Source organism: Oryza glaberrima, chromosome 2 (assembly GCF_000147395.1).
Source record: "Oryza glaberrima chromosome 2, OglaRS2, whole genome shotgun sequence".
NCBI classification, from domain to species: Eukaryota; Viridiplantae; Streptophyta; class Magnoliopsida; order Poales; family Poaceae; genus Oryza; species Oryza glaberrima.
This window is the reverse complement of record NC_068327.1, coordinates 25,311,521-25,337,897: the sequence shown is the minus strand read 5'-3', so window position 1 is coordinate 25,337,897 and position 26,377 is coordinate 25,311,521. Positions and strand designations below refer to the sequence as shown.

Below are 26,377 nucleotides of genomic sequence, written 5' to 3'. Positions count from 1 at the left end.
TCGCATGCGGCTGCGACGGCCGCATGCGCAAATGGTGATCTTTGCAGACCATTTCGCGCATGCGGGCCGGCCAACCGCATGTGAAAATCGATTCCGCCCGTATGCAAAAACGCTTTTTGTAGTAGTGATTCTAGATTATTTAGCATATATTATGGTTTAAGAAAAAAGACAAAGATGCCCCTCACTAAATGATATATAGGTAAGAGTGGGATGATGGCTGAGGGTAGAATAGGGAAAAAACCAAATCAAAAGTAATTAATGTGACAATTAGTACTTTAGTGTGATAATTATATTGGGACAAATTTACAATTATTAGGAGATGGAGGTAGTATTACCCTTGCTAAATAGATGTATGTCGGTAACAAATACTATCTCCGCCCCAAAGTGCATATGCAAAACCCCTTATTTCGAGATAGAGATAGTAAAATACTCTTCTTATTACTTGATGTAGAACTAAACTATTTAAGCTACTTTCATTAATTCTTGTGCATAAGTTGAAAACAACTTATATGCATGTACGCTGGAAATTTTGACTTACAGGCATTAACTATTTTTTTTCCAAAAAAATAGAGGTTGTTGAGGCAAGACAAATAGTTTACTTGTATTTTAAATTTAAACATTAGTCGCCAACACATAAGTTGCATATGTTTATATTATCTCCGCTATACAAAAGTTTAATTTCGTGTTGAATATGTCAGCTGCTTTTGAATTGTTGTAAGTTAAATTGAAAAAGGTATTCATGTTTTACAACTTGCTAACTATTATTTTCAAAATTAACTTAATAAAATAGAGTCCAAAATGGATACAAATTTACGTCTATTAGTTTCGAACTTATAATGATTAAAAATAAAAACTAAAAAAATCATGATATTTGCGATTGCATATTTTATCTAATATGATTTTTAATAAGATTACGGTTAATACAATACGACCTGTCTTAACAACAGCTATATTTTTTAGGAGAGTTTATAAGTGTCAATTAGTATATAGATGTAGAACAATATATTCTCCCTTAGGCAAAATAGAGGGAGCTGTATACTTTATCCTTATTAAGTCATCATATAATCCTCCATCCCAAAAAAATACTTCCTGAATTTTAAATTTTGTCCCATAAAAAAATTAACTCTACCATCGATCCTACTTGCCCTCAGCACATAAAATAAGAAGTTTTATCTCTTCGATACTCTTTACCCACTTATCACTATTATATTATACTTACTATAATAATTAAGGGCATTTTAGTCATTTATACTCTACGCTAGTTTCATCTTGAGAAGTTAGGAATGAATTTTTTTTTAGGACGGAGAGAATAGTCTTTTTCTTTTTCAGCAATAGGTGTCAGATGATGTGATGTTGATAACAAAATTCAGGACCTTACAGGGCAGTTTAGGAAACAGGGACTTATTCCAAGTCCTTGTCACATCAGATGTTTGGGCACTAATTTGGAGTATTAAACATAGACTAATTCCATAACCTTGGACTAATTCACGAGACGAATCTTTTGAGCCTAATTACGATATGATTTGACAATATGATGCTACAGTAAACTTTTCATAATTATAGATTAATTAGGCTTAAAAAATTCGTCTCGCGAATTAGCTCTTATTTATGAAATTAGTTTTTTATTACTCTATATTTAATACTCCAAATTAGCGTATAAACATCCGATGTGACAGGGACTAAAAAGTAGACAAGACATCTCACCAGCTTAGTAGTAGTACTACTCCCTCATCCCAAAATAAGTGTAGCCATAAGTTTCCGTGTCCAACCTTAATCGTCCATCTTATTTAAATTACTTATAAAAAACTAAAAAACATAAGTCTCGTACAAAGTACTATTCATGTTTTATAATCTAATAACAATAAAAATACTAATTATAAAATATTAAATAAGACGAACGATCAAATTTAGACATAAAAACTTATGGTTGTGTTTATTTTGAAACGGAGGTACTAACTACTAATACTACTATTCTGAATTGTACTATCATGGTTGTGGAAGAGACCGCTGGCATACTTTTTGTGGGAACGGCATCCTACGTCAGAGGGACGTCCAATGCTGCTACACCGCTCGATCGGCATCGGACCGAGGAGAACAAGCACGGCAGACTTACTGTCTTCTTTACTGCTCACGCTGCGCTCAGAGACGTCGGCCGGCGCGGAGAACGACGGCGTCACGGCGACGTGCAGGTCGTCGTCGCGCGTAGGTGCATGTGGCTGGGAACATCAGCGTGTACGCTTCATGCCTTGGAGCGCACCGCCACCGCCTGCGCCATCCGGAGTGCGTGACCGCCTGCGCCATCCGGAGTGCGTGGATGCCCTGGGGGGATGCGAAATAAATCCCAGCCGGACGGCCGGTTGTGGCCCGCCGGAGACGTAGTCAACGTGGCCATGCAGCACCCATCCCGGCAGCAAGGCCCTCCTGACGATCACCATGCTCCATGCATGTCGTTCATCTTGCGGGGGTTCATCGCAAATGCCATTCATAGCACGCTTGCATGCATCCATGCTCAAAGCACAACCAAGATGTTGATTCTGCTATGAAAAGTGAGATTCAGCAGTGCTCCATTTGAATTGAGCGTGAGCTCGAGGAGGCAGCCATGGCCCATGGCTCGGGCAGAAGTGCTGGCCCCAGCGGCAGGAGGTCCGCATAGGCGAACCACGCACTCAACACGGACGGCGCCACCGCGGGATGCTGCGCTGCGGCACTGTCGGCGAAGAACTCGGCGGCATATGAATATATGATGAGGGAAGCGGTCATTAGTGAGCCTTTTCGTTTTCGTGGGTTGATTTTGTCGGCGTGGGCAGTAATGAAGCCAGTAAATCTGCCGTGTTTGTTCTCCTCCGTCCGATGCTGATCGAGCGGTGTAGCAGCATCGGACGTCCCTCTGACGTAGATCGCTCTACGTCAGAGGATCCCGTTCCCTTGTTGCGTGCATACAACACGCACACGCATATTTTTTTTAATACGTTGCACGTGCTCGTTGATGATACGGGAACAATCATGTTTTTCTTTTCTTTTTAGAAATGCTAAATGGTTGTTGATAAAAACATTAGGGCCAAAATCCAGTGAATTTCTAATCTTGGAATTCACGTCGTGATTCGTGTTCTGACTATCCAGCTTTTTCTCCCGCAACTCCGACGACCGCTGATTCGATGAGCTAGGATTTCTTTAGATAATGGAATAAAATATCCCAGCCTTTGCTTCATGAGCTACAGCCAATTATTATAGAGTAGCACATAAAATAAAAAGTTTCTCACACAAAAAAGAAGATACCTATCCATCCAAGATAAAGAGTACACAATTATTGAATTCTGTTTGTGAATCTCCATCTAAAATTGGTAATCAGTTGCATAACCGTTGCCTCAAGATTACAACTGTTAGGGTTATGGATAAGGTATATCCTCTATCTTTGGATGTACGTTGTATACTGATACGGTATACCCGCGCGTATACGGATAGTTTTCGTATACATTAAGAAAATTTATCACATGATAGGGATGGTATCTACGAATGGAAGGAGTTCTACTCAGACAAGACTGGGTCTTTACCATATCGTGAGGGGTCCGATATCTCCGAGTCCTACTTGGAGATCAACTGACCCGCGGTATATAAGGGACCCCCTGGGCAGGACCTAAGGCATCGAATATCACCGCCAACACACCCACCACAGCCTACGGAGCCGGAGCGTGCAGGAGCCAAGTCGCCGGGAGATCTAGTCGGACCAACTCGACTACAGTCTCGTCGGTATCATCGAGTTCTGCTATTCCCTTTGTAATCTGTGGTTTCCATCATATAATCCCACACCAACTGGATTAGGGCTATTACATACTAAGGGGCATGAACCAATATAATCCTTATCTTTTATTTGCTTGATGTCGTACTACGTCAATCCTCGTATCAACAGACCCCAATACCCTCTATATCCGGTCTACGGGTATCCCCCGTCGACAACGACATGCAACTTTTAAACAATCGCCCTCTTCATCACACTTTTATAGCAGTGCTCAAAATCTAAGCCAATGTGTTGCTCTCAAGATTACCTTGCCCTCCAATGTATTAGGATTTAGGGTCATAAGTTTAGGATGAGAGCAGGAGGGTGGGGGGAGGGGGAAGATCTCGAGTTTAGAGGGATGGACATGGAAGACGATGGGCGGTTGACACCGATGGGCAGAAATGTGGTGACAACACCAGAGCCACGGGGATAGAGGAGGACGGTGGGCCGGAATTAGCGGTGACTGGTGGTGAGAACTACTGAAGACGGAGAAGATAGTAGGGCGGGGGTACTCGCTGCTGGTGGCTTTGGGAAGAGAAAGATGGAGGGGGAGGCGAGGGGAGGGGAGGAGACCGGCCGGGCAGTGTGGGGCGATGGCCGATGGCGAAGGCATCACGCAGACAAGTAGAAGCTCGCGACTTGCGAGTTGAAGCAGCACTGAAATGATGAGAGAGGAGAAGAGGGGTTAGGATTAAATATATAGCGCATGAATTTTTGAAGCGTATTTAAAATTTGTAAGATTTAATTGATATTTTTCTGTCAAATGGCATACATGCATTTCTTTTTTTCATCAGCATATGCAATCTTTTGCGTACCTATTTGCATCATAATTGATACATGTACACACTGATGGGCCTTGACAGCAGATTAGTGAGGATCCCACCAGCAATAAGGCCTTGGCAGTCGAACGGGCTGTGCCAACAAACAGAATCAAGAACGCATTCACCTATAAGCCATCAAGCACAACCTAACTAGCCTGCCGTACCACGTACTTCGGCTAATTTGCTGTCTACTCCCCCCGTCTCATTTTAAGTGCAGCCATAGTTTTCCGCACTTAACTTTAATCGTCCGTCTTATTTAAAAAATTAAAAACATAATTTGTCGACGGGGGATACCCGTAGACCGGATATAGAGGGTATTGGGGTACGCTGGTACGAGGATCTACATAATACAACATCAAGTAGGCAAAAAACAAAGATTATACTGGTTCAGGCCCCCTGATAGGTAATAGCCCTAATCCAGTTGATATGGGATTATATGATGGAAACCACATATTACAAAAAAAATAGTGGAACTTGACGATACCGACGAGATCGTAGTCGAGTTGATTCGACTAGATCATCCGGCGACTTGGCTCCTGTAAGCTCCGGCTTCGTAGGTTGTGGTGGATATGTTGGCGATAAGATTCGATGCCTTAGATCCACCCGGGGGGTCCCTTTTATACCGTAGGTCAACTGGTCTCCAAGTAGGACTCGGAGACATCGGACCCGATATGATACAATGACGACCTAGTTCTATCCGAGTAGGACTCCTTACATCTGTGAACTCCATAATGAGTTTCCTTAACTTATGCCGAAAACGTCCGTATGCGCGCAAGTATACCATATCGATATGTGACGTATATCGAAGGGTGGAGGGTATACCTTACCCGTAACCCTGACAGTAGCCCCCGACTTCTGCTTAAATGAACTCGTGAAACCGATCGCGACTTCTGATGTCGAAGTTGTCATCGTTCTCGTCGTGAGGACCGAGAGACAAGGAGTGATCGAAAACGCCGGGTGAAGCTCAACGGTCATGAGTGAATTTAAATTGAAGTCCGAAAAACTGCCACGCGTAACGGACCCAGAAATTTCCGGCGGCCATCTCTCTTCTTTCCTTGGAATTCGCACCGTCGGAGGTGCGTCTATTTAAGGGAGTTTTGGGGATCCAATTTGAAGTCCGCCTGTTGTGAAAAAACTCTCCAGCCTCCAAGCGTCCCTAGTCTTCTCCGCTTCCACAAAAAACCCTAGCTAGCTCATCTCGGTCCTTTCTCCGGCAATTCCCGGCAGCAATGGATCTCGACAAGTCTACCTTCACCAGCGCGTCGCTGAAGAAGTTGCAGGAGGATGGCGCCCTTCCCGGTCGTGGGACCGTGGAGAGAGAAGTAGGAGGTACTGAACCCCAGCCTGTCCTGGGTCGCATGGTTCCGATCGAGGACTTTATTCTCTGTGGTTTTCTTCCTCCGCCTTCTGAATTTCTTCTCTTGGTCTTGAATTTCTACGGTCTTTCCTTGCTCCATTTGAACCCCAATTCCATTGCCTTCCTGAGTATCTTTTCGCATCTTTGTGAGGCCTACATTGGGGTAGAGCCGTTTCTTGACCTATTACGCTTTTACTATGAGTTACGCTGGATGGAACCAAAAAAGGTGTCTGGATGTGTCGGTTTCCGACTTCGGGATGGCCTGAAGTCATGATACATCCCCTTCCAGTGCCCCTCATCTCGCAACAAATGGCGGGGGAGGTGGTTCTATCTTCAGATAGAAATTTCGGATCCGGTCTTTATTGTTCCTGAGGAGCAACCAGACAAGATTTCATCTTGGACTGCCAAACCCGCCTTGACCCCATCCCTCCAATCTTTCATCGATATCATTGATGACCTCCGAGTACGGGGACTGTCGGGGTATGAAGTCACTACCGACTTCATTAGTAGGCAGATCCAGCCGCTCCAGGCTCGAGCCCATCCAGCCTTTGATTATTCTAGGCCGGAGGACGCGACCCGGGTTTCTCCTCAGGGTATTTTTCTTTTTAGTTAAATTGACTCCCTTATACGCGTGTTTTTCCCGACTTATCGGATTCTGGTCTCGATCTACAGGTTTGGACAACGCAACCGTGGAGCGTCGCGTCAGCCAACTGATGATCAGTGGCTCGACAACGGCGAGCAACGTCCCCGTCCCCCTTTGCGAGAAAGGGGCAGCCGAGCGCGACGCTGCCATCAATGTAAGTGTACTCAGCGGTCCTTTTGCATTTTTCTTCCGGGATCGCATTATGACTTCATGAAGCGTAGGCTCTCCCTCTGACTGATATCATGGGCCGCTCGTGGACCATCAGGTGGCGGTGTCGCTGAAGGAGAAAGTCACCAAGGAGGCGTCTGACGGTGTTTCCGCTGCTGTCACAACGAGTGGTGGCATCGTTACGAAAAAGGGGAGGAAATTCTCCTCTATGGTCGGACATTGTCGGAAGACACCCACCCCCTCGGTAAGTTCTCCTGTTCTTTGATCACGTAGTCGGAAAACTTCCACCTCACATCATATCGGTTGTACTCCAGGCCTCGGACGCGTGTCCCCCACCTCCGCGATGGCGGCGGCTAGTGACGCTTGGTGAGAAGTAAGTGGATGACTTTGAGGTTTCGTCACTTCTTCAAACTGTTGCAGCCTGTCTCAGTTGCAGCTTTTCGCAGGGCGGCGCGGGCGAAGGCGGCGCAAGACGGGTCTAGAGGGACCTCCAGCGCGTCTCCTGCCGTGGCCTCGACGGATGTCGTGGTCGTGCCCAGGAGCCGTGAGGCGACACCTAGCGGCCCAGCTAGCGATCTTGCGGCTGGTCGGGGTCTGCCGGCTACCGTCCTTACCTAGAAGGAGCTCCAGCTCGAGATGGGGCGCCTCCTCGAGGCTGGTGCTCGCGGCATTAGCCACGAGATCGTGGAGGCGAGGGCAGCGGCGACGTCGTCAGTGAATGAGCGCGCCGACCGGCTGGCGCTCGATTTGGCGGAGGTTCACGAGGACCTCCAGAAGATGCGGGAGCTGGTGGCTGGCAATGAGCGACAACGGCAAGGGCTCGAGCACCATATGTCGGAGCTTGAGAACCACATATTGGAGATCCGTGGCTCACTGCGGGTCACCTACACCGGTCTGCACCAGCTCGCCGGGGAGTGCGGCGTCAAGGCCACCATCCCGGCAAATCCCGACGAGTTCTTGCTGATGTCTTCGCTTGCGGAACTGGCGACGGCGATGGAGGCGATCCCCTCCAAGCACGTGGCCAGGATCGGAGAGGAGACGTCCAACGGGATCTATACCGGGGCGTGCCATGTCCTTGCGTGTGTGAGGCTGGCGCACCCTGAACTCGATCTGCGGAAGATCTTGGATCAGGGGGCGGCTAGCGATGCACGCAAGGATGTGATGGAGGAGGTCGGCGATCTGGGGTAGTCCGTCCTCCCGCTTTTTAAAGAGTAGGATCTTAGCTCTCTTGTACTCTTTAGTCATGCTTTGTAAAACTCTTATTGGTTCCAACTGCCTTTATGTGTGCGGTCATCACCTTAGCTTTCTTTAGCATTGTGATCTTGAGTACTTTGTTGTCGTTTGTAGAGATGTTGATGTCGAGGATGTCCAGCAGCGCGGGCAGTCTGAGTTGCCAGTGATCGTTCCGGCAACTTGCGTTCGAGCCACATGTGCCGGGGGGCGATGTAGATCAAAGTTCGCCTGTGGAAACGAGCGTGGCAACGACTCCCTTAGGTTGGTTGTCTTTGTTATCATTTCCTTTACCCTTCCATCTGGATCGACTTGATTTGTTGTATTCTCGAGAGAAGAGCAGCTTGACTTAATCGTTTCCATGCTGCGTAGACCTCGAGGGTGCGCTCGCTGACCAGGATCGTCGCATCCAGTATTGGAGGACGAAGTTTGAGGTCGCGGAACTCGAGAGGACTATGCTGGAAGTGAAGAAGGATCAGGCCGTAGAGACACTCCGGGGTCGTGAGGTGTGGTTCAACTCATATCTAAAGAGTTGCTGCACATCCATGTCTAGAGTCTGTAGAGAGCTCCGAGTACCCCGTGGGGATCCCGAGGAGTCGGCGGCCGGATATATCTCGTGGCTGAATGGGGCCTGCGCTTAGCTCGAAGGCATCGGTCAACGTATTGACGAAGCCTTGAAGCGGGAGTGTCGTCGATCAAGCCGATATGCCGGGGGGGCATTTGTTGGCTTTCCTACAAGATCATCGTCCACAGCTGCACCTCAAGTTCCTCCGCGAAGGGTTTTCTCGTTCTCGGAGAACTCCTACGGAGATAGATGGCCTGGCGAAGTCAATGGCGCCGCTGGCGGAGAAGGTCTTTCAGTCGATGGACTGGCGTTGGCCTTCCTGGTAGTCTCCGTGTCCTGTGACAAATGTCTTAGGGAAAAAGTGTAATATAATATTTGATTTTGATGGAATTGTAAGAAGTACTTGTGAAATAGAAAAGAAATCTATCTAACTAAGCTTTCTTACTCTGGATGTGGCGTGTATGAGTGTCTTCTCACTTCGCGACTTCAATTAGTCGTTTGAGTTATACACTCTCCCTAGCCTCCAGCCTTGTCATCGGAGAATTCTTCTCGGAAGATAAGGCTCTTGGACCTTTGACCTGCCTCGGTTGAACAAGCACTGATCCTAGCCCCCAGCCGTGAAGTTGGAAATTTTATTTCCGATTACACGGCTTGGTTAATACGCACGGCGAGAACTCTTACACGACCAGATCTTACATGGTCTTTCGTCTCACAGGATCCGACATGGCCTTATCGGCTCTGGGCATCCCTAGCCGAAGTTCCCTTAGGTTCCTCGGAGGCCTTGTCAAGACGGCGTAAAGGGACATGAGGATAGGTTTCAACGCTAGGTGTCATCTGGGTAAGGGATCATCGGGAAGGAACACTTTGATTGTGGTCTGGACCTGAAAAATAGGCTTTATTGAAGCTGTAAGATGTCTTACAAGTATGGATACTATTGACTTATACATATAATTTATGTAATTGATCAATGTTCTAGGAATTTGCCAACTCGCGACTATCGCCGTCTGCAATTTTAAATGCACCTGGCCACAGAACTTGTGTGATCGTGTACGGTCCTTCCCATCTGGGTGAGAGCTTGTTTCGCCTTGCTTGGCTTTGAACCCGTGGAGGACGTAGTCGCCGATCGAAAGCGTGCGTGCTCGGATGCGCTTCTCGTGGTAATGGCGAAGGGCCTGTTGGTAGCTGGCTGCTCGAACGGCAACTCGTTCACGATGTTCCTCGAGTAGATTCACATCGTTGTTTCGCTGCTCCTCCTGATCCTCATCGGAATACTTCTGTACTCGTGTACTTTGATGTCATAACTCGGTGGGGAGCATGGCCTCTGAGCCGTACACGAGGAAGAAGGGTGTCTCCTTGTTGGATGTTGTCGGTGTGGTACGCACTTCTTATCATGTGACATGAGCCTGTCGTAGACGCAGGTCTTGATTCCTTGTAGTACTATGCCGTTTGCCCTCTCGACTTGTCCATTGCTCTGAGGGTAAGAAACCGAGGCGAAGTAGATCTTGACTCCCAGCCTGATGCAGTAATCTTGGAAATCGGCACTGATGAACTGGGAGCCGTTGTCCGTTATGATACGGTAGGGCAATCCGAATCTGCAGAATGTCCCTTTGATGAATTTGATGGCGTTGTCGGCCTTGATTTCCCCCGTGGGTGTCGCTTCAATCCACTTAGTGAATTTGTCGATCGCCATGAATAGGAACCTGTAGTCGCCCTGTCCTCGTGGGAATGGCCCAAGTATATCTAGCCCCCAGCACGAGAACGGCCAAGTGAGAGGGATAGTCTGGAGTGCTTGCGCTGGTAACCTTGTGTGTTTACTGTGGAATTGACAGGCTTCACACTGTTGAACCATGTCGCAGGCGTCTTTGAGGGCGGTTGGCCAGAAGAACCCTTGTCGAAAAGCTTTTCCGACTAATGTCCGACCGGCGCCATGTGACCCACAGATGCCTTCATGTATGTCGAGGTGTCTGCCGTCGTCGGACGAGACACATTTTAGGAGTACCCCGTTTGGTGCCTTCTTGTATAGATCCTTGCCGATCATACAGTAGACTTTTGCTTTGTGGGATATTTTCTCGGCTTCTGCGTCGTCCTCGGTAAACTCTTCGCTGCCTATGAAATTTAATGAGTGGGGTGCGCTAGTCGTCTGTGGTCTCGATATCGGCAACGCGCGCTCTGCCTCTGTAACCCCCGAGCTGATGTTGGGGGCGACCGGGCTATCTTCGCCGCTTGCCTCTTTCACTGATGGCCTAGTCAGGACGTCCAGAAAGGTGCTAGGTTCAAGTGGCTCTCGTCTGGACGCACACCGTGCTAGATCATCCGGTTCGATGTTGTCTTTGCGGTATACATGTCGGACCTCGATCCCATCGAACCTTTTTTCCAGCTTCCTGACTTCTGCGAGATACTTGGATAACTCGGGGCTAGAGCACTTGTAATCTTTATGCACCTGGTTCGTGACTAGTTCTCAATAAACTGGATCTAAAGTGAACATATTCCGATGGAACTAGGGGCTGGCCTTGGCCCACTAAGATGCGATGCATTGAAGGACAGAGCTAGTGGGCTCTTTGACCGGCGCAATCTCAACATAGGCTGGCCGACACAATGCACGGCCCACACGGCGACGTCGCTTGCTTACTACAGGTGAAATCAGTGTGACAGCTCGGCGGCAACGACCAATGTGTTTTGTCTCCTCATCTGGGGATGACGCCGCCGTGCAGTGCCGACTACTGCTACCACAAAGTGCATCTCTATCCAAGACACCTCCACTACTACTAGTACTTGCAGGAATCCCCTTTAACAATTAGTCGCGTAACTCCGAATGCAGCTGCAGCTCTTATCCCGGTGAGTAGTCCTTCATACTCGGTTGTGTTATTGGTCGCCCTGAAGTTGAGGTGAATTGCATGCTTGAATTGATCTCCCGAAGGTGATGTCAAGATGAATCCTACCCCTACTCCTTGGCTGTTGAGTGCGCCGTCGAACGCCATTGTCCATGTTTCGTTGTCGATTTGGTTGTCTGACCTGTTATCAGACATAGTCCAATCGGCTACGAAGTCAGCAAGTACCTGGGACTTGATGGCTATTCGTGGCACAAAGCGGAAATCAAATTGGCTTAGCTCGACTACCCATTTCGCAATGCGGCCGACAACGTCTTTGTTTCTCACTACTTCACCGAGAGGGAAGGAGGATACAACTGTGACCCTGTGGGCTTGGAAGTAGTGGCGTAGCTTTCTTGATGTCATGATTACCGCGTAGAGCAGTTTTTGGATCTGTGGATATCTTGTCTTTGTGTCGTGGAGAGCTTCGCTGACGTAGTAGACTAGTCGTTGCACCTTCTCTCTCTCGACAACAATGACAGTGCTAACGGAATATGGCGTGGCGGCAATATAGAGAAATAATTCTTCATTAGGTTGGGGGCAACAAGTACAGGAGGATTTGATAGGTAGCGCTTGAGTGCAATGAATGCCTCTTCGGCTTCCTCTGTCCATACAAATTTGTCTTGCTTCTATAGCAGAGCGAAGAAAGGTTGTCCTCGCTCTCCCATCCTAGTGACGAACCTGCTTAGTGCCGCCATGCATCCGGTTAACTTCTGTACCTCCTTGAGTCTTGTAGGCGACTTCATGTTCTCGATTGCCTTGATCTTCTCGGGGTTTGCTTCTATTCCTCTGCCAGAGACGAGGAAACCGAGCAGCTTGCCCGATGGTACTCCGAACGTGCACTTCTCTGGATTGAGAATGAGGCGATATCGTCGGAGGTTGTCGAACATTTCCCGCAGATCGTCAATCAATGAGTCGCTTGTCTTGATCTTGACAACAATGTCATCGACGTAGGCCTCGACATTGTTTCCGAGTTGGTCGCTAAGTGCACCTTGGACCGTGCGCTGGAAAGTGTTTCCTGCGGTTATTAGTCCGAATGGCATCTTAACGTAGCAGAATACCCCGAACGGCGTGATGAATGCTATCTTCTCCTCATCTTCTTTCGCCATGCTGATTTGGTGGTAGCCGGAGTAAGCGTCGAGAAAGCTCAACAACTCACAACCGGCTGTTGAGTCCACCAATTGGTCTATTCGAGAAAGAGGGAAGTGATCCTTGGGACACGCCTTGTTGAGGTCGGTGAAATCGACACATATTATCCATTTCCCATTGGCCTTCCGCACCATGACTGGGTTGGCTAGCCATTCTGGATGGAGTACCTCTCTGATGAAACCGGCTTTAAGAAGCTTGTCGAGTTCTTCTCGTATGACTTGTTTTCGATCTGGTGCAAATCTCCGCAGTTTTTGCTTTAGTGGCTTGGCATCGGGTCGCACCACGAGTTTGTGCTCAACCACCCTGGGTACCCCCGGTGTGCCCAGAAATTCACTAGTAATTTCCAAACTTATTTGTGCATTAAATCCTCGTCCAGGAATCAGCCGAGGTGCAGAAACTGACAATTTAATATACAGATTCATCAATATAATAATGTTACATACTTACAAAAGAAAAGAAAACTGCAGCGGAATTACGGTCTAGCGAAGCTCCGGCTCCACTCCCACAGGCAGCTCAACTGGGGTATAAGCCAAACGTCTTCTCCTTCGCAACTTGTCTTCAACTGAGGTTTGATTGATTATTGCAAGGTGAGCATATGACATACTCAGCAAGCCACACAGCAAATATGCAAGTGCACAAGGATACCAAAGAATGTCATAATATAGGGCTCATTTGCAAAAGCAGCATTTAGCAAACAATTGAGAATTGTAAAACAGTAGAGTAATTAATCACAGCACACCCATGCTGCTCAGGCCCAACCATCCTGAACAACCATACCCGGCTGCACAGATCTATCTCCAAACCAGGAATGTACCATTCCAAACCAGGAGCTAAATTAAATTATTACTAGTTATAGCATCATTTATTATGGTGAGAAGTGTGAAACTAATCACGAAAGACATTGTTAGACCCGCCCATAACCGCGGGCACGGCTATTCGAATAGTTTTACTCTGGCCAGAGATGTACCACTGTACCCACAAGACACAGCCCCACAACATGTCACCATGTGCCTCAATACCACCACGGTACCTCGGAAAGGAGCTGTGACAGTACCCCTCGCACAACACAATCCACCACAGTGCACCGTTCCTGGATCATAATCACCCCCTTATAAAACAAGGCATGGACTCCCCAGCGACCCCCGTGGGCTTATCTCCGCCACTTCTCAGTCTGGTGCTCCGCAATGAACCATGCTATACAAAAGGTAAAGCCGTTGCCCACGCTGGCTTGTGGTTGGCACGGTTAATGTTTCACAACCGAAACTCGTGAACCGGTCCTTAATTGTCATGAGCACGACCATCAAAACCATGTGCTCACAACCCACCATTATCAAGTTTTAGTTGGCAAGTAATTAATTAACCAATCACGATTAACCATCGTGAGCTATCATTAAATATCCATCATTAAGTAATAGTGAAACATTAGTTATCCCAATTGTGTACTAATGTTTCTAAGCATGGCTAAGCAATTATGTCTAACATCTAGCTGAACCAATATATAAATCCAACTAGTCAAATTATAACCCGAGGTAATTAAGAAATAGGGTAATCAATGCAAATTGGCCATAACAAAGGAATAAGTTCACACCACCCGGTGACATTCGAAAATAAATGCACAGTTGAAATAAATAGAGAATTTTAATATAGGATCAACATGCTCAAAGGAATTGTGTTTGGGATCTGTGTGACTTGCCTTGCAATATTCGGTCTTCAATTAGTCTTCTTGAACACTTCCGACGCACTCACGAACCTTCGCAACGACGGAAACGACAAGCTATCACGCAATACGAGGAAAAAGACTAATAAAACCAAATAAACAATACATAAAAGTAAACAAACATGTAGATCATGATTTTAGATAAATTTAGAGACTTGAACGGCCTCATTCCGATTTCGTATGAATTAATTATGATTTTTACAAGATTAAATTCCAATTAAACCTATTAAAGAAAAGACTATTCCAAATTAATTAAATAATTTACAAAAGATTATAACTGAGATAAAAGATTAAAGCAACCTCCGGAAATAGATTAGACTATATTTGGTAGATGACATATATTAAAAAGAAATAATATGTCATTGAAAAGAGATGACAAATTTATATTAATTTTGGATGGCCAAGATTAATCTTGCAAGCGAACCTCACGAGATACCGACTCAACGAGTCAATTCTACGTGACACGGGATAACCCAAATGATCAACCGAAACCGGCGAACGGAACCGGCGGCTCTGAACGGCTCTAAACTAAAGGACGACTCAACACGGACGAACGGACGAAGCACGGAGAACACCTCATTCGAACGAACGAGCGAACGACTCAACAATGACCGCGGCTAAACCGGTGGGCTAGACACGATTCACGGTAAAGCCCCGGTACGGCAAACGATAGGCCGGTAGGAATTTAGGGATGCACCTTAGGCTTTGCAACTCGGCTACCGGGCAACGGCAACGAACAAACCACAACAACGACAACGCGGGATAGCGGCGGCTAGGTTTAAGCGACGCACGGCTACGACACGGTATAGCAGCAACGGCACGGCACGACACAACACAGCACGGCGACCAGTGGCTCGGTGGTTGCAGTAGCGGGACGGCAACAACTTGGCACACACGAGCAGCGGCCAAACAGCAGCTGGCGGTCAAGCAGTAACGCACAGCAGGAGCAACACGACTGTGGCAGGGAGGGCACAACGGCGACTAGGCGACTAGCGCAGCGGCGACAGCAAGCAACAATGGCACAACCGGTAGCGACGGTGCACAGGCTAGGGCAGCAGCGCGGCAAACAACAATGCAATGGGCACGGCTGCGGCTGCGACGAAGCGGCTTGGCAAGCGCGGTCGATGGGTTGAAATCTAAACCAAGGAGACAAGGATAGACGTCTCACCGATCCAAAACGATCGGAGAGGGAGGGATGATGACAACGTTCCGATAGCAACACATGGAGACGACAACGCTAGACAAACCACGGATTAGATTATATTGGATTAAGACCCTAGGGAAAAACCTACACCGGTGAACGGCATGGGAGCGGCGGTTGCCGGCGAACAACGGCACAATAATGCAAACAGAGGGCACTAGAAGGTAGAGAAGGAGACGACGATTCTTACCAACACTTACGCAACGACGGACAGCGACGGAAGATGGCCGACGACAAGCTTCGAAGGGTGGCGAGGTACTGTCCACGGCGGCAACGACTTTTTGGCGACGAGCAGCGATAACGGAGGGGTAGACGGCCATCACCTCGTAGCTGCGAACCCAAAGGAGGCGACGGCGACCGAAGGCGACGACGGGATGAGCAGCAGGGCCTCGCTGGAGATCAAAACATGGCAACGGTTCGGCCTTCACGGTGACGGCGACTTCCGGCGGGGTTCGGCACAAAAGAACGGGTGGCCGGGGTAGAGCTCGACTTTGCGGAGCCGAGGGAAGTGGCGGCGCTGACCGGCGACGGCCGGGGCGACGGCGCACGGCGGCTGGAGCGGCTGCCGGAGGTGGAGAGACAGGGAGCTCGCGGGGAGAGCGTTTCCGGCGACGGCGGCGGACGGGACTTGAGGGGATGGGTGAGGATGACTAGGGGGTCCTTTATATAGCCATGGGAGCTCGGGTCTGGGCCCAAATCGACGGGAAAAACTCGGGAAAGTTTATCTTTGCCGGAAAAAGGAAAGGATTTGATCTGCAAAATTGGAAAGAATTTCCATATAAATTTTTGGGGATTTCTTGGGGAAAAGGAAGAGGAGATTGAGAGGATTCCATTCCCGCAACTAATTTGGAAATAGGAGCAACGGGGAGGCGAGATTTGGAAAGAGGAGGCGGCGGCAGTGCATGCGCACGGCTGGCTCGGCTCTGTCTGGAGGAGGAAGATGGAGTACTGTAGCGCCAGGGAGGTAAAACAGACTTTGGCTGCGCTGAGAGGAAGGGAGTGAGGAGAGGAGGGAATGGGCTGGATTCGGCCCAAGCTAATGAGGAGAACTTTTATTTACTTTTCCAAATAAATTAATCAATGAGATGATCTTTCAATTGTTAAAAATACTTTCAATGCTCAAATAATTCCAAGAAAAATCTTGAACATACTTGGACACTCAAAGTATTTAATATAATAATATCCAGATCATTTAGTGATTAATTTATTATTTAAATAATTGCTGAAATATTCTTTGTATTATTAAAATTAGGAATTGAGCTCTGAAAAATCTGAGAAAATTCCAGAGAGTATAATTAATCGTGGAGAATTTAATAAAAATTAAATCCATCCATGCTTTATATTTAGGAAATTTTATTTCCCACATTTAACTTCACTTGTAAATTAATGAACATTTAATATAAATTCTATTAATAATTTATTAAATAATTTATAAATCCTGAAACGAAAATTCAGGCTGTGACACCCGGCATGTCGGACAGCTGCCAAGCGAACATGTCAGCATTGTCGCAGAGGAAGGTGATGAGCCCGAGTTCCTATTTCTCGCCTAGTGATGCCCCGATCTTGACGGTCTTGTCGGGGTTAGCACTGGAGAGTGGAACGATCTTGATTGTGCCGTCCGGTTTCGGCGTCTTGTTTGTTTTGCTCACTTTCTTGGGTGGCTCAGCTGTGGCAGGTGGGCTGGGCGTGTGCTCGACCATGTCGAGGATCCGCTTGTCGCATTGCACTGCCAGCTTAGCATTCCCTTGAATAGTGATTGTTCCCTTCGGTCCCGGCATCTTGAGCACCTGATACGCGTAGTGAGATGCGGCCATGAAATTTGCGAGTGTAGTTCTCCCAATGATGGCATTGTATGCTGTATCGAATTCAGCGACATCAAAGGTGATCTGTTCCGTTCGGAAGTTATTTGCATGGCCGAAAGTCACAGGCAACGTAATTTTGCCCAATGGTTTGGACGATGACTGAGGAGTGATTCCATGGAAGGGTTGATCGGTGGGTGTCAACTCGCTTCGTGGGATCCCCATCGCGTCCAAGGTGCTGGCGAAGAGAAGGTTGATTGAGCTGCCGCCGTTGATCAGAACTCGTGCGACCTTGATATTCCGAATAGTGGGTTCGACCACGATCGGATATCACCCTAGGATAACAGCAGTCTTGGGGTGGTCCTCTTCTAAGAATTCTATCTTCTGCTCGGACCACTTCATCTTGGGCGCAGCCCCCTGCCACATCGAACAGACTTCACGTTCCACCTTCTTGTATTCTCGCTTTGAGGAGTATGCCGTGGAACCCCCGAAGATGTGCAAGACATGGAGATCGGAGTCTAGATATGTTGAGTCTGATTCCTGAGTAGCCGCCTCAGCGTCCTTCTCGACCACACGTACTCGCTTGCCTTTTTTCAATGCCATGTGTTTTGCTAGCGACTTTTTGAAGATGAGGCAATCTTCTAGAGAGTGTCTGTCTGACTTGTGTATAGGGCACCATTTTTTCTTCGCGTCGCTGCCTTGTGGGTCTGGGCGCTTGGGAGGGTCCGCGTATTCTATTGCGAGAACTTCCGCTTGAGCTTTCCTTTTCCCACTCTTACGATTTTTCTTCTTGCTTGACTCAGGTGCGTCCTTGGCTAGTTTCTTCTCTCCTCCGTCTTTGGTTTGTCGTTCTTGCGTCTCAATGCGTCGTCCGCATGAGTGTATCGATCGACAATTTCGAATAATCTCCGAGTAGTCGTGACGCGCCTTGTTGCCAACTCCTGAGTAGTATAGCGATCTCTGACACCGGACTTGAAAGCACGAACTACAGAAGCGTCGGTGATTTCGGGGAATGTATTTCTGCACTCGTTAAAGCGCCGAACATAATCCCTCAAGGATTCACCCGGGTTCTGTGTCAACGCAAGTAGGTCGTCTTCAATCGCGTGGCGCTTGTAAGTTCCTTGGAAGTTGGCGACAAACTGCTGCCACAGGTCTGCCCACGGAGAAATCGAGTAGGGGGGAAGATGCATCAGCCATGAACGCGTAGAGCCTTTCAATGCAGTTGGCAAGTAATTCGCCAATGCGTTATCGTCCGCTCCAGCAGCGTAGAGTACCGTGGAGTAAACCTGAAGGAATTCTTCTAGGTCGGTGCTCCCATCATATTTCTCTATTGCTCCTGGTCGGAATCTTTCAGGCCATCGGACATCTCGAAGTGAACGACCGAAAGCTCTACACCCAGCGCTGGGGCGGTGGGTTGTCGGCGATCGTACGTCCTTCGCGGATGTCTATCTGATGATGAGGATGAGGAAGATAACAACGATGATGATGGGTCGCTTGGTTCCGGCATGCGATTACGAGGATGTCGGCCGGGTTCTCGAGAACCCGGTCGTCATCGCCCGTTGTTGTCTCGGCGCCGATCTCCATCATCGTCGTCATTATGGCAACGTCCTCGACAAGTATCGCCCAGCATCCGCCGTTCGCGATCGTCGTGATCGCGGCGGTTGTGGCAGTTATCACAGTCTCGGTCTTCGCTCGAACGGCCTCCTCGTTCTTCGTTATCGTGAAGCCGTGAAGAGACGCGACGTCGGGAATGGTTCTCGTTATCTCGTGTGCGTCGCGCCTCTCGGCGACCATTCAGGTGATCGCGGAGATCGCCGGTGCCGCGAGGTGGAGGGGTGGCTCGATGAGGCGATTCCCGCTGTTTAGGGTTTTCACCATTAGCATCGCCAGTTGGTGGCTGTTCCAGGTGCGCTGCAGCAGCGGTCTCTTCGAACGCGTTGTTGAGGTTGGTCCCCGATTCCCGTAACCGTTCTGTCCATCGTGCGAGATCGTCGTTCAGAACGGGATCGTAGGGGGGTTTCCCTCAGTATTGCGTTGACGGCCCTGATGTGCTGGGCCGGTGTAGTCACTTGATTCTCCGCTTCCGCATTAGCGCGCGCTGACGTGCCGGTCTCGTCGATAGCCAATACCTCGCGTGGCGTACTCGTTGATGATGATCCATAGTCTTCGAGCAGGTGCAAGACTGACGGTTCGTGGGGATCGATGTCGATTACCCCAACAAATCGATCTGAGATCAGCGTCGCTCCTTGTTCCTTGTCCTCATCCCTGAGGGGGATGCGTGACTGCTGGACCTTAGGAGGTGACGTTTTCATGGCGCTGAGAAAGACCTTGCAGCTTGAGAGGTCGTGATTCTTTGTCTTGTGAATAGGACAATAGATATCACGAGTTGGAGAAGTACGTTGGATTCCACGCTCTTTGCAGGCATGAATCTCAGCGTGGACGTTGAGAAAAACCCAGCAGGCTTGCAAGGTGTGTTTTCTGGTTTTGTGAATAGGAAAACAGGACCTTGTCACCTCGGAAGTCATCCTCGTCGGCTCGTGATTCTTGTCGGGAAGACAAGGTTTGGCCGCACTAGGATCCTTCTCGGGCTCGGATGTCGTCGACGTTCCGATCTCCGCTTCGGCGGGAGGATCCTTCGACATGGAGTCGTCTTGGGTTGTAGCCACTGCGTTCTCGTTTCCGGCCATTGATGGACCAGCTGAGATCGGCACCGTGGTGTAAACTGGGAAGACGATTTCGCCGACTTGAGTCCACACCAGCATTGTTGAAGTAGGAACTCCTTGGTTGAGGCTGGTGTTGACGCTGTTATCGATGAAGCTGGATGTCATAGTAGTAGAACCTTGAGCACCAAGTCCCCCTACCTGGCGCGCCACTGTCGACGAGGGATACCCGTAGACCGGATATAGAGGGTATTGGGGTACGCTGGTACGAGGATCTACGCAGGCAGAAAATAAAGATTATACTGGTTCAGACCCCTAGATAGGTAATAGCCCTAATCCAGTTGATATGGGATTATATGATGGAAACCACAGATTACAAAGGGAATAGTGGAACTTGACGATACCGACGAGATCGTAGTCGAGTTGATTCGACTAGATCACCCGGCGACTTGGCTCCTGTAAGCTCCGGCTTCGTAGGCTGTGGTGGATATGTTGGCGGTAAGATTCGATGTCTTAGGTCCTCCCGGGGGGTCCCTTTTATACCGCAGGTCAACTGGTCTCCAAATAGGACGCGGAGACATCGGACCCGATACGATACAATGACGACCCAGTTCTATCCGAGGACTCCTTACATCTGTGAACTCCATAATGAGTTTCCTTAACTTATGCCGAAAATGTCCGTATGCACGCAAGTATACCATATCGATATGTGACGTATATCGAAGGGTGGAGGGTATACCTTACCCGTAACCCTGACATAATTCATGAGTAAAGTACTATTCATATTTTATCATCTCATAACAACAAAAATATTAATTATAATTTTTTTAAATAAGACGAACGATTAAAATTGGGCGTGAAAAACTCATGGTTGCACTTAAAATAGGACGGAGGGAGTATAAGGTCTAGACTGCTACTCTGTAGATTTTATTACCTAGATTGCACATCGAACCGTAGTTGGCAATATTTTTATCTTTAGGACCTGTTTAAATCCCTGTCAAAATTTTTCACACTGTCACATCGAATATTTGGACACATGTATAGAGTATTAAATATAGGAAAAAAAACTAATTACATAGATTACGTGTGAATTGCGAGACGAATCTTTTAAACCTAATTGCTCTATGATCTGACAATGTGATGCTAACATTTGCTAATGATGAATTAATTAGGCTTAATAAATTCGTCCCGCGTCCACTCGCCACGCTCTACTTCAATGCCCGCCTCCGCTTCGCCTACAACCCGGCACCGCTCCACTGCCGCGTGGGCCCGCCGCCGCCCTGGCTCGTCGTCGGCGTTCACCTGGTTCTTCTGGATACTGTCCGGCCGGCCCGATGTGGAGAAAAGATAAGAGAAGGAGAAGAAAAGAGAAGGAAAAACAATATGTGCAGCTGACATGTCGGCTCCACGTATTTTTTTTAATTTTATTTTGCTAACTAGGATGCCACGCCAGCAAAGCTGGGCAAAAATACTGCCGAGGGACCTCCGGTGAACGGTTTGTAAGAGTTTAGGGATACACATTTCTGATTTTGTGGTTAAGGGACCTTAAAATATCTCGCTGTTAAATTGAGGGACCTCCCGTGAACTTATTCCCCTCAAAGGTGCAGAGGCCCAGAGCCAAACCACCTGGCTCCATGGGCACACTCCCTCTTGTTGCTTGCGTGGCGTTCAGATGGTGCGTGCTCTTTCCGTACTAACGATTGCAGCGCACAAGGGGGTTGATACACGGTCAGTCCCCCTTATGCCTTCTAAGGCCATTCCCAACCCAATGACTAGGATAGTATCAATAGTATTAAATAAGGTGTCACCTAGGATGAAAAATGATATGGCAAGTGAATAAATAAAGAAAGAGGAGGAAACCATGTCTTGCATGAGACATGGTTTCAACACAACATCCAAGACATCATGTGAGATAAGGAGCATTAAATTTAAGTATGAAATAGTAGTGTTTGTATTGGAAGAGTGGTGTCTAGTACTATTTTCTTGATGATGTGGAGTTTATGGAAACCATGTCTAGTGTTTTGGGTTGGGAATGTCCTAATACGTATGTACTTCGTTTGTTAAATAGATAAAATTGTTCACTTTTAAACACATATTTAACCATTTATCTTAGTTAAAAATGTTATACAAATATATAAGATATAAATCATGTTAAAAATACTTTGAGGGATAAACCAACTCACAAAAAATAAAACGAATGGTTAAACGTGTGACAAAAAATCGACGTTATCATCTATTAAAAAACGAAGGTATTATATAATTTATCTATATACTCTATCCGTCCCAAAATATAAGGGATTTTGAAGGATGTGATACATGCTAGTCCGGACATCAAGAGAGTTGTATATATACATGAAGCTTATACATATATACCCAAAGTATATATGCATATAAATTATGTTTATATAGTTTTTTACATATGTATAATTTTTATACTTACGTATACATTTCAAACGTATAAAAAATGATATAAATGTATGTACCAAACTTTATAGATATACTCATATACAACCGTATACGTACCGAAAAAATAATTTGTGGACCAAAAACCGACCGCGCGACTTATTAGCGATTTCGGCGCATAAAACCTCAACTCCACGAGTGTTTCAAGCTTCGAACAAAGCGACTGAACTCTGAAGTGGACGGCACGGCATTGTAAATTCTATCCACCGGGCTAATCATACGGATGAATCATGAGACGAACACCCAGAAACGCGAACAAAAGCTGTCGTCGCCATTGGCAGCCGCCTAGTATGCGTGGTGCGACGCCGGAAAAAAACGAGGCCAGAAAAAAGAAAAGAACGGGGGCCGGTGCGGTGCGGTGCGGTGTGATTTGTTTGTCCCTTTTGTCCGCGGATTTCCCGGGTTAACACGGACACGCCACACTCTGACCACAGCTCACACCCCTCTGCTCCCACTCAAAGCCTACCTTACCACCTCGGCTTTAGCGCCCATCTCAAAGCCGTCGTCTTGCCTCTCTCTCCCCCACCTCACCTGCCTCCCATGATCTCCTCCGTCGGTGCAAGTGCAACAATGGCTTCCTCCTCCGCTGCTCCGATCCTGCTGCTGGAGCTGGCCGCCGCGGTGCTGCTCGTGCTCCAACGAGTGGCTGCCGCGGACGTGGTGGTCACCACATTCCCCGGGGACGCCGCGGCGCTCGCGTCGCTGAAATCGGCCGTGGACGCCGCCACCGTGCCGGCCTACTCCTGCCTCGCGTCGTGGGACTTCGCCCGCGACCCCTGCGCCGCTTTCCCGTGCGGCGTCCGCTGCTACGCGCCGCCCAACTCCTCCTCCTACCACCGAGTCACCGGCGTGTCGCTCGACCCGGCGGGGTACTCCGGCACGCTCCCCGCCACGGTCCTCGCCTCGCTCCCTTTCCTCGCGTTCCTCTCCCTCGCCAGCAACCGCTTCCACGGCGCGCTCCCGGCGGGGTCCCCGCTGCCGCCGAGCCTCCGCGTCCTCGACCTCTCCGGGAACGCCTTCTCCGGCGAGATACCGGCGTCGCTCTTCACCCCGGCGTCGTCTCTCGAGGAGCTCTACCTCTCCCGCAACGCGCTCACCGGCGCCATCCCGCCGCAGGTCGCGTCGCTGGGCTCCCTGAAACGGATGGAGCTGCAGCACAACGGCCTCACCGGGACCCTGCCGCGGATGGACGCGATGCGCTCGCTCGCCTACCTCGACCTGAGCGGCAACGCGCTGTCCGGCTCGCTCCTCGACGCGCCCGGGCGGCTGCCGGGCTCGCTCGTCTCCGTCGTGGCGCGCGGCAACGGCTTCGCGGGGCCGCTGCAGGCCGCGGCGTTGGCCGCCCTGCCCGCGATGCGGGTGCTCGACCTCACGGGCAATGCGGTGTCCGGCGCGGTCCCAGGCGCCGCGTTCGCGCACCCGTCGCTGCAGCAACTGCGGCTGGGGTCCAACAAGCTCGGCGCCGTCGAGGAGGCGCCCGACGGCGGCGCGTCGAGCCAGCTCGTCGAGCTGGACCTCGGCGGGAACAGGCTGACCGGGCGGCTGCCTGGATGCGTCGCGGCGATGCCGCGGCTCGCGGTGGTCGGGCTTGACCGGAACATGTTCGCCGGCGGCATACCGGATCAGTACGCGGCTCGGGCCGCGGCGGACGGGCCCACGGACAAGTGGGTCCCATTTGTCAGGCTCATGCTGCAGGGGAACTTTCTCTGTGGGGCCCTGCCGAGCCAGCTGAGGCAGCTGAAGGAGGACGGCGCGGCGGTGAGTTTGGCGGACAATTGCTTGCCAAAGTGTCCACACAAGTTCTCCTTCTGTCGTGGGGCCCCGCAGAAAAGCAACGCCACGTGTCCCAAGTGCTTTCCGTGAAATATTGTGTTCTTTCTTTAATACTCACTCCGTCCCGTCCCATAAAAAGAGTTTTCCTTTCTAACATTTGACCGTCCGTTTTATTTAAAAAAATTATAAAAAAAATTAAAAATACAAGTCACGTATAAAATATTAATCATGTTTTATATCTAACAACAATAAAAATATGAATTATAAAAATATTTTATATAAGACGGACAGTTAAAGTTGGACATGAAAATTCAGGGTTTGCTTTTTTTTTTTTTTACTAAGGGAGTACGTACTGTTTGCAGATAGATAACGACTTTAATTCCCGTGTGTGTTTACTTTCGATATTTCGAAAGGAAATAATAAATGTAATAATGTGGAAATGTGCTAACTCTTTTGAACAGTGAGTTTACAAAGTTTCTCTCCTTTTCTCTTGCACTATTTATACCCAGGGGTGGATCTAATGTGGGTGCGGAGGAGACTCGAGTCCCCCCTACACCCACAAGATCTATGGATATCCATCGGAACATCTCTTCAATTTTTTCACCATAAATAATAAACTAAAGGTTTCTAAATGGCTGGAGATTAAAGAAATCGTGTAATTGAACCCCTTCAATTTATTTTTTCTGGATCCGCCCTTGTTTATACCTACTTATTATTGGCCGGATTATTCCTAGTAATTAAACTCTTTGTACTTTGGACTAGTGATCTCACACGTCAATGACTCGAGTGTTCATCCTCACTACGTTCATCTCCTTTCTCTCCTCACGTGACATCGGCATATACAGCGGCCGTCGTGCTCACGCTGCTCATCCAGCAAGATGCTCCTAACGCGCACGTACGCGCTAGGAGGAGACGCGGCGCGTTTTGTTGACGCTAAAAGCGCTCAGCGCTAACTATTTTTTTCCGTTTTCATTTTTTTATTAAAAATTCATCATGCGTCTTTCTTCTTTTCTTAAGTTGACTGAAACAAACTTTAAATTTCAGATCTGAACTCAGATTTAAAAATTTCAAGTCAAGATTTGAATACTTTTAACTTAGATTTAAAAAATTTTCGACTCAGATTATTAAATATGAGTTAATAGTTTTCAAACCTGAGTTAAGTTTTCAAATCTTGACTTGAAGTTTTTTAAATTTGAATTGAAAGTTTCAATCTTCATTTGAAAGTTTTCGAATCCAAGTTGAAAGTTTTCAAGTCCGAGTTGAAAGTTTTTAAATCCGAGTTAAACGTTTTTAAGTTCAAATTGTAAGTTTTTAAATCTGAGTAAAAAGTTTTTAAATCTTGACTTAAAAGTTTTCAAATCTGAGTTAAAAATATCAAAAAAATTTAAGTTGAAAGTTTCAAATCTTGAATCCTACTCCTACACGAGTGCGGTAGTCAACGGCGAAAAAAAAAGAAATAATGGCAGCTGCGAAAAAAAAAGAAAAAGCAAAAAAAAGAAATGGCGTCGAAAAAAAATCGCGCGTGCACGTGGGCCTTGTGTGCCAGCAGCGCGCGAATTAGCATTTGCGGGGATTCCGTAGCTGACGCAGAATCTCTGAGGTCCCACCCCTTCTCATTAATCTCGAGCTACCCAATTTCACATTGTCATGATCCACCGAATTTGGGAGTGCGAGATCACCTTTCACCTGGAAGGCTGGAAACCCTTGTTGTCCCTCGTCTTTTACCTCAATTTCCTCCAGTGAGGTCGAGCTTGAGCTTGAGAGAGGAGAACATCTGAGGGGACATAGTCGAGCCTATCTAGATGCCGGCTTCATTTGCCGACGATTCGTCCCCCGTTTGAGCTCCGTCCTTGTCCCCAAGTCCCAAACTCAAAGCTCAAAAGCTCCATAGGTGTTAAGCTCTAGCTCGACCACTACATGCACCGGCGCCTACTCAAGCTCGAGTTCCTCTTCTGCCAACACCGTGCTCGCATACGCATATATACGTGATCAAATATAAGTCAGATTTAATGAGTATAATTCGCATTTGATATTTGTTGTGCTGGATTAGCAATATTTTTATTTGGATGAACTACTCGTAATCTCTTGAGTTGATTTGTGCTCCCACTAGTTGGAGGGGTATTATTGAATTGCTGGTAAAGTAAGCAATGTGGGTTTTTTTCTCTCCACTGCGGTAAAGTAAGCAATGT

General features: G+C 48.0%; 1 protein-coding gene across 1 annotated transcript; it reads left to right on the top strand.

Moving 5' to 3' along the window:
- Positions 1 to 22,730: 22,730 nt before the first annotated feature.
- Positions 22,731 to 24,636, top strand: LOC127761927 (probable inactive leucine-rich repeat receptor kinase XIAO). Its single transcript, XM_052286258.1, has one exon. It carries the CDS (start codon positions 22,956 to 22,958, stop codon positions 24,276 to 24,278), a length of 1,323 nt encoding a protein of 440 aa, XP_052142218.1. The 5' UTR covers positions 22,731 to 22,955; the 3' UTR covers positions 24,279 to 24,636.
- Positions 24,637 to 26,377: the final 1,741 nt, after the last annotated feature.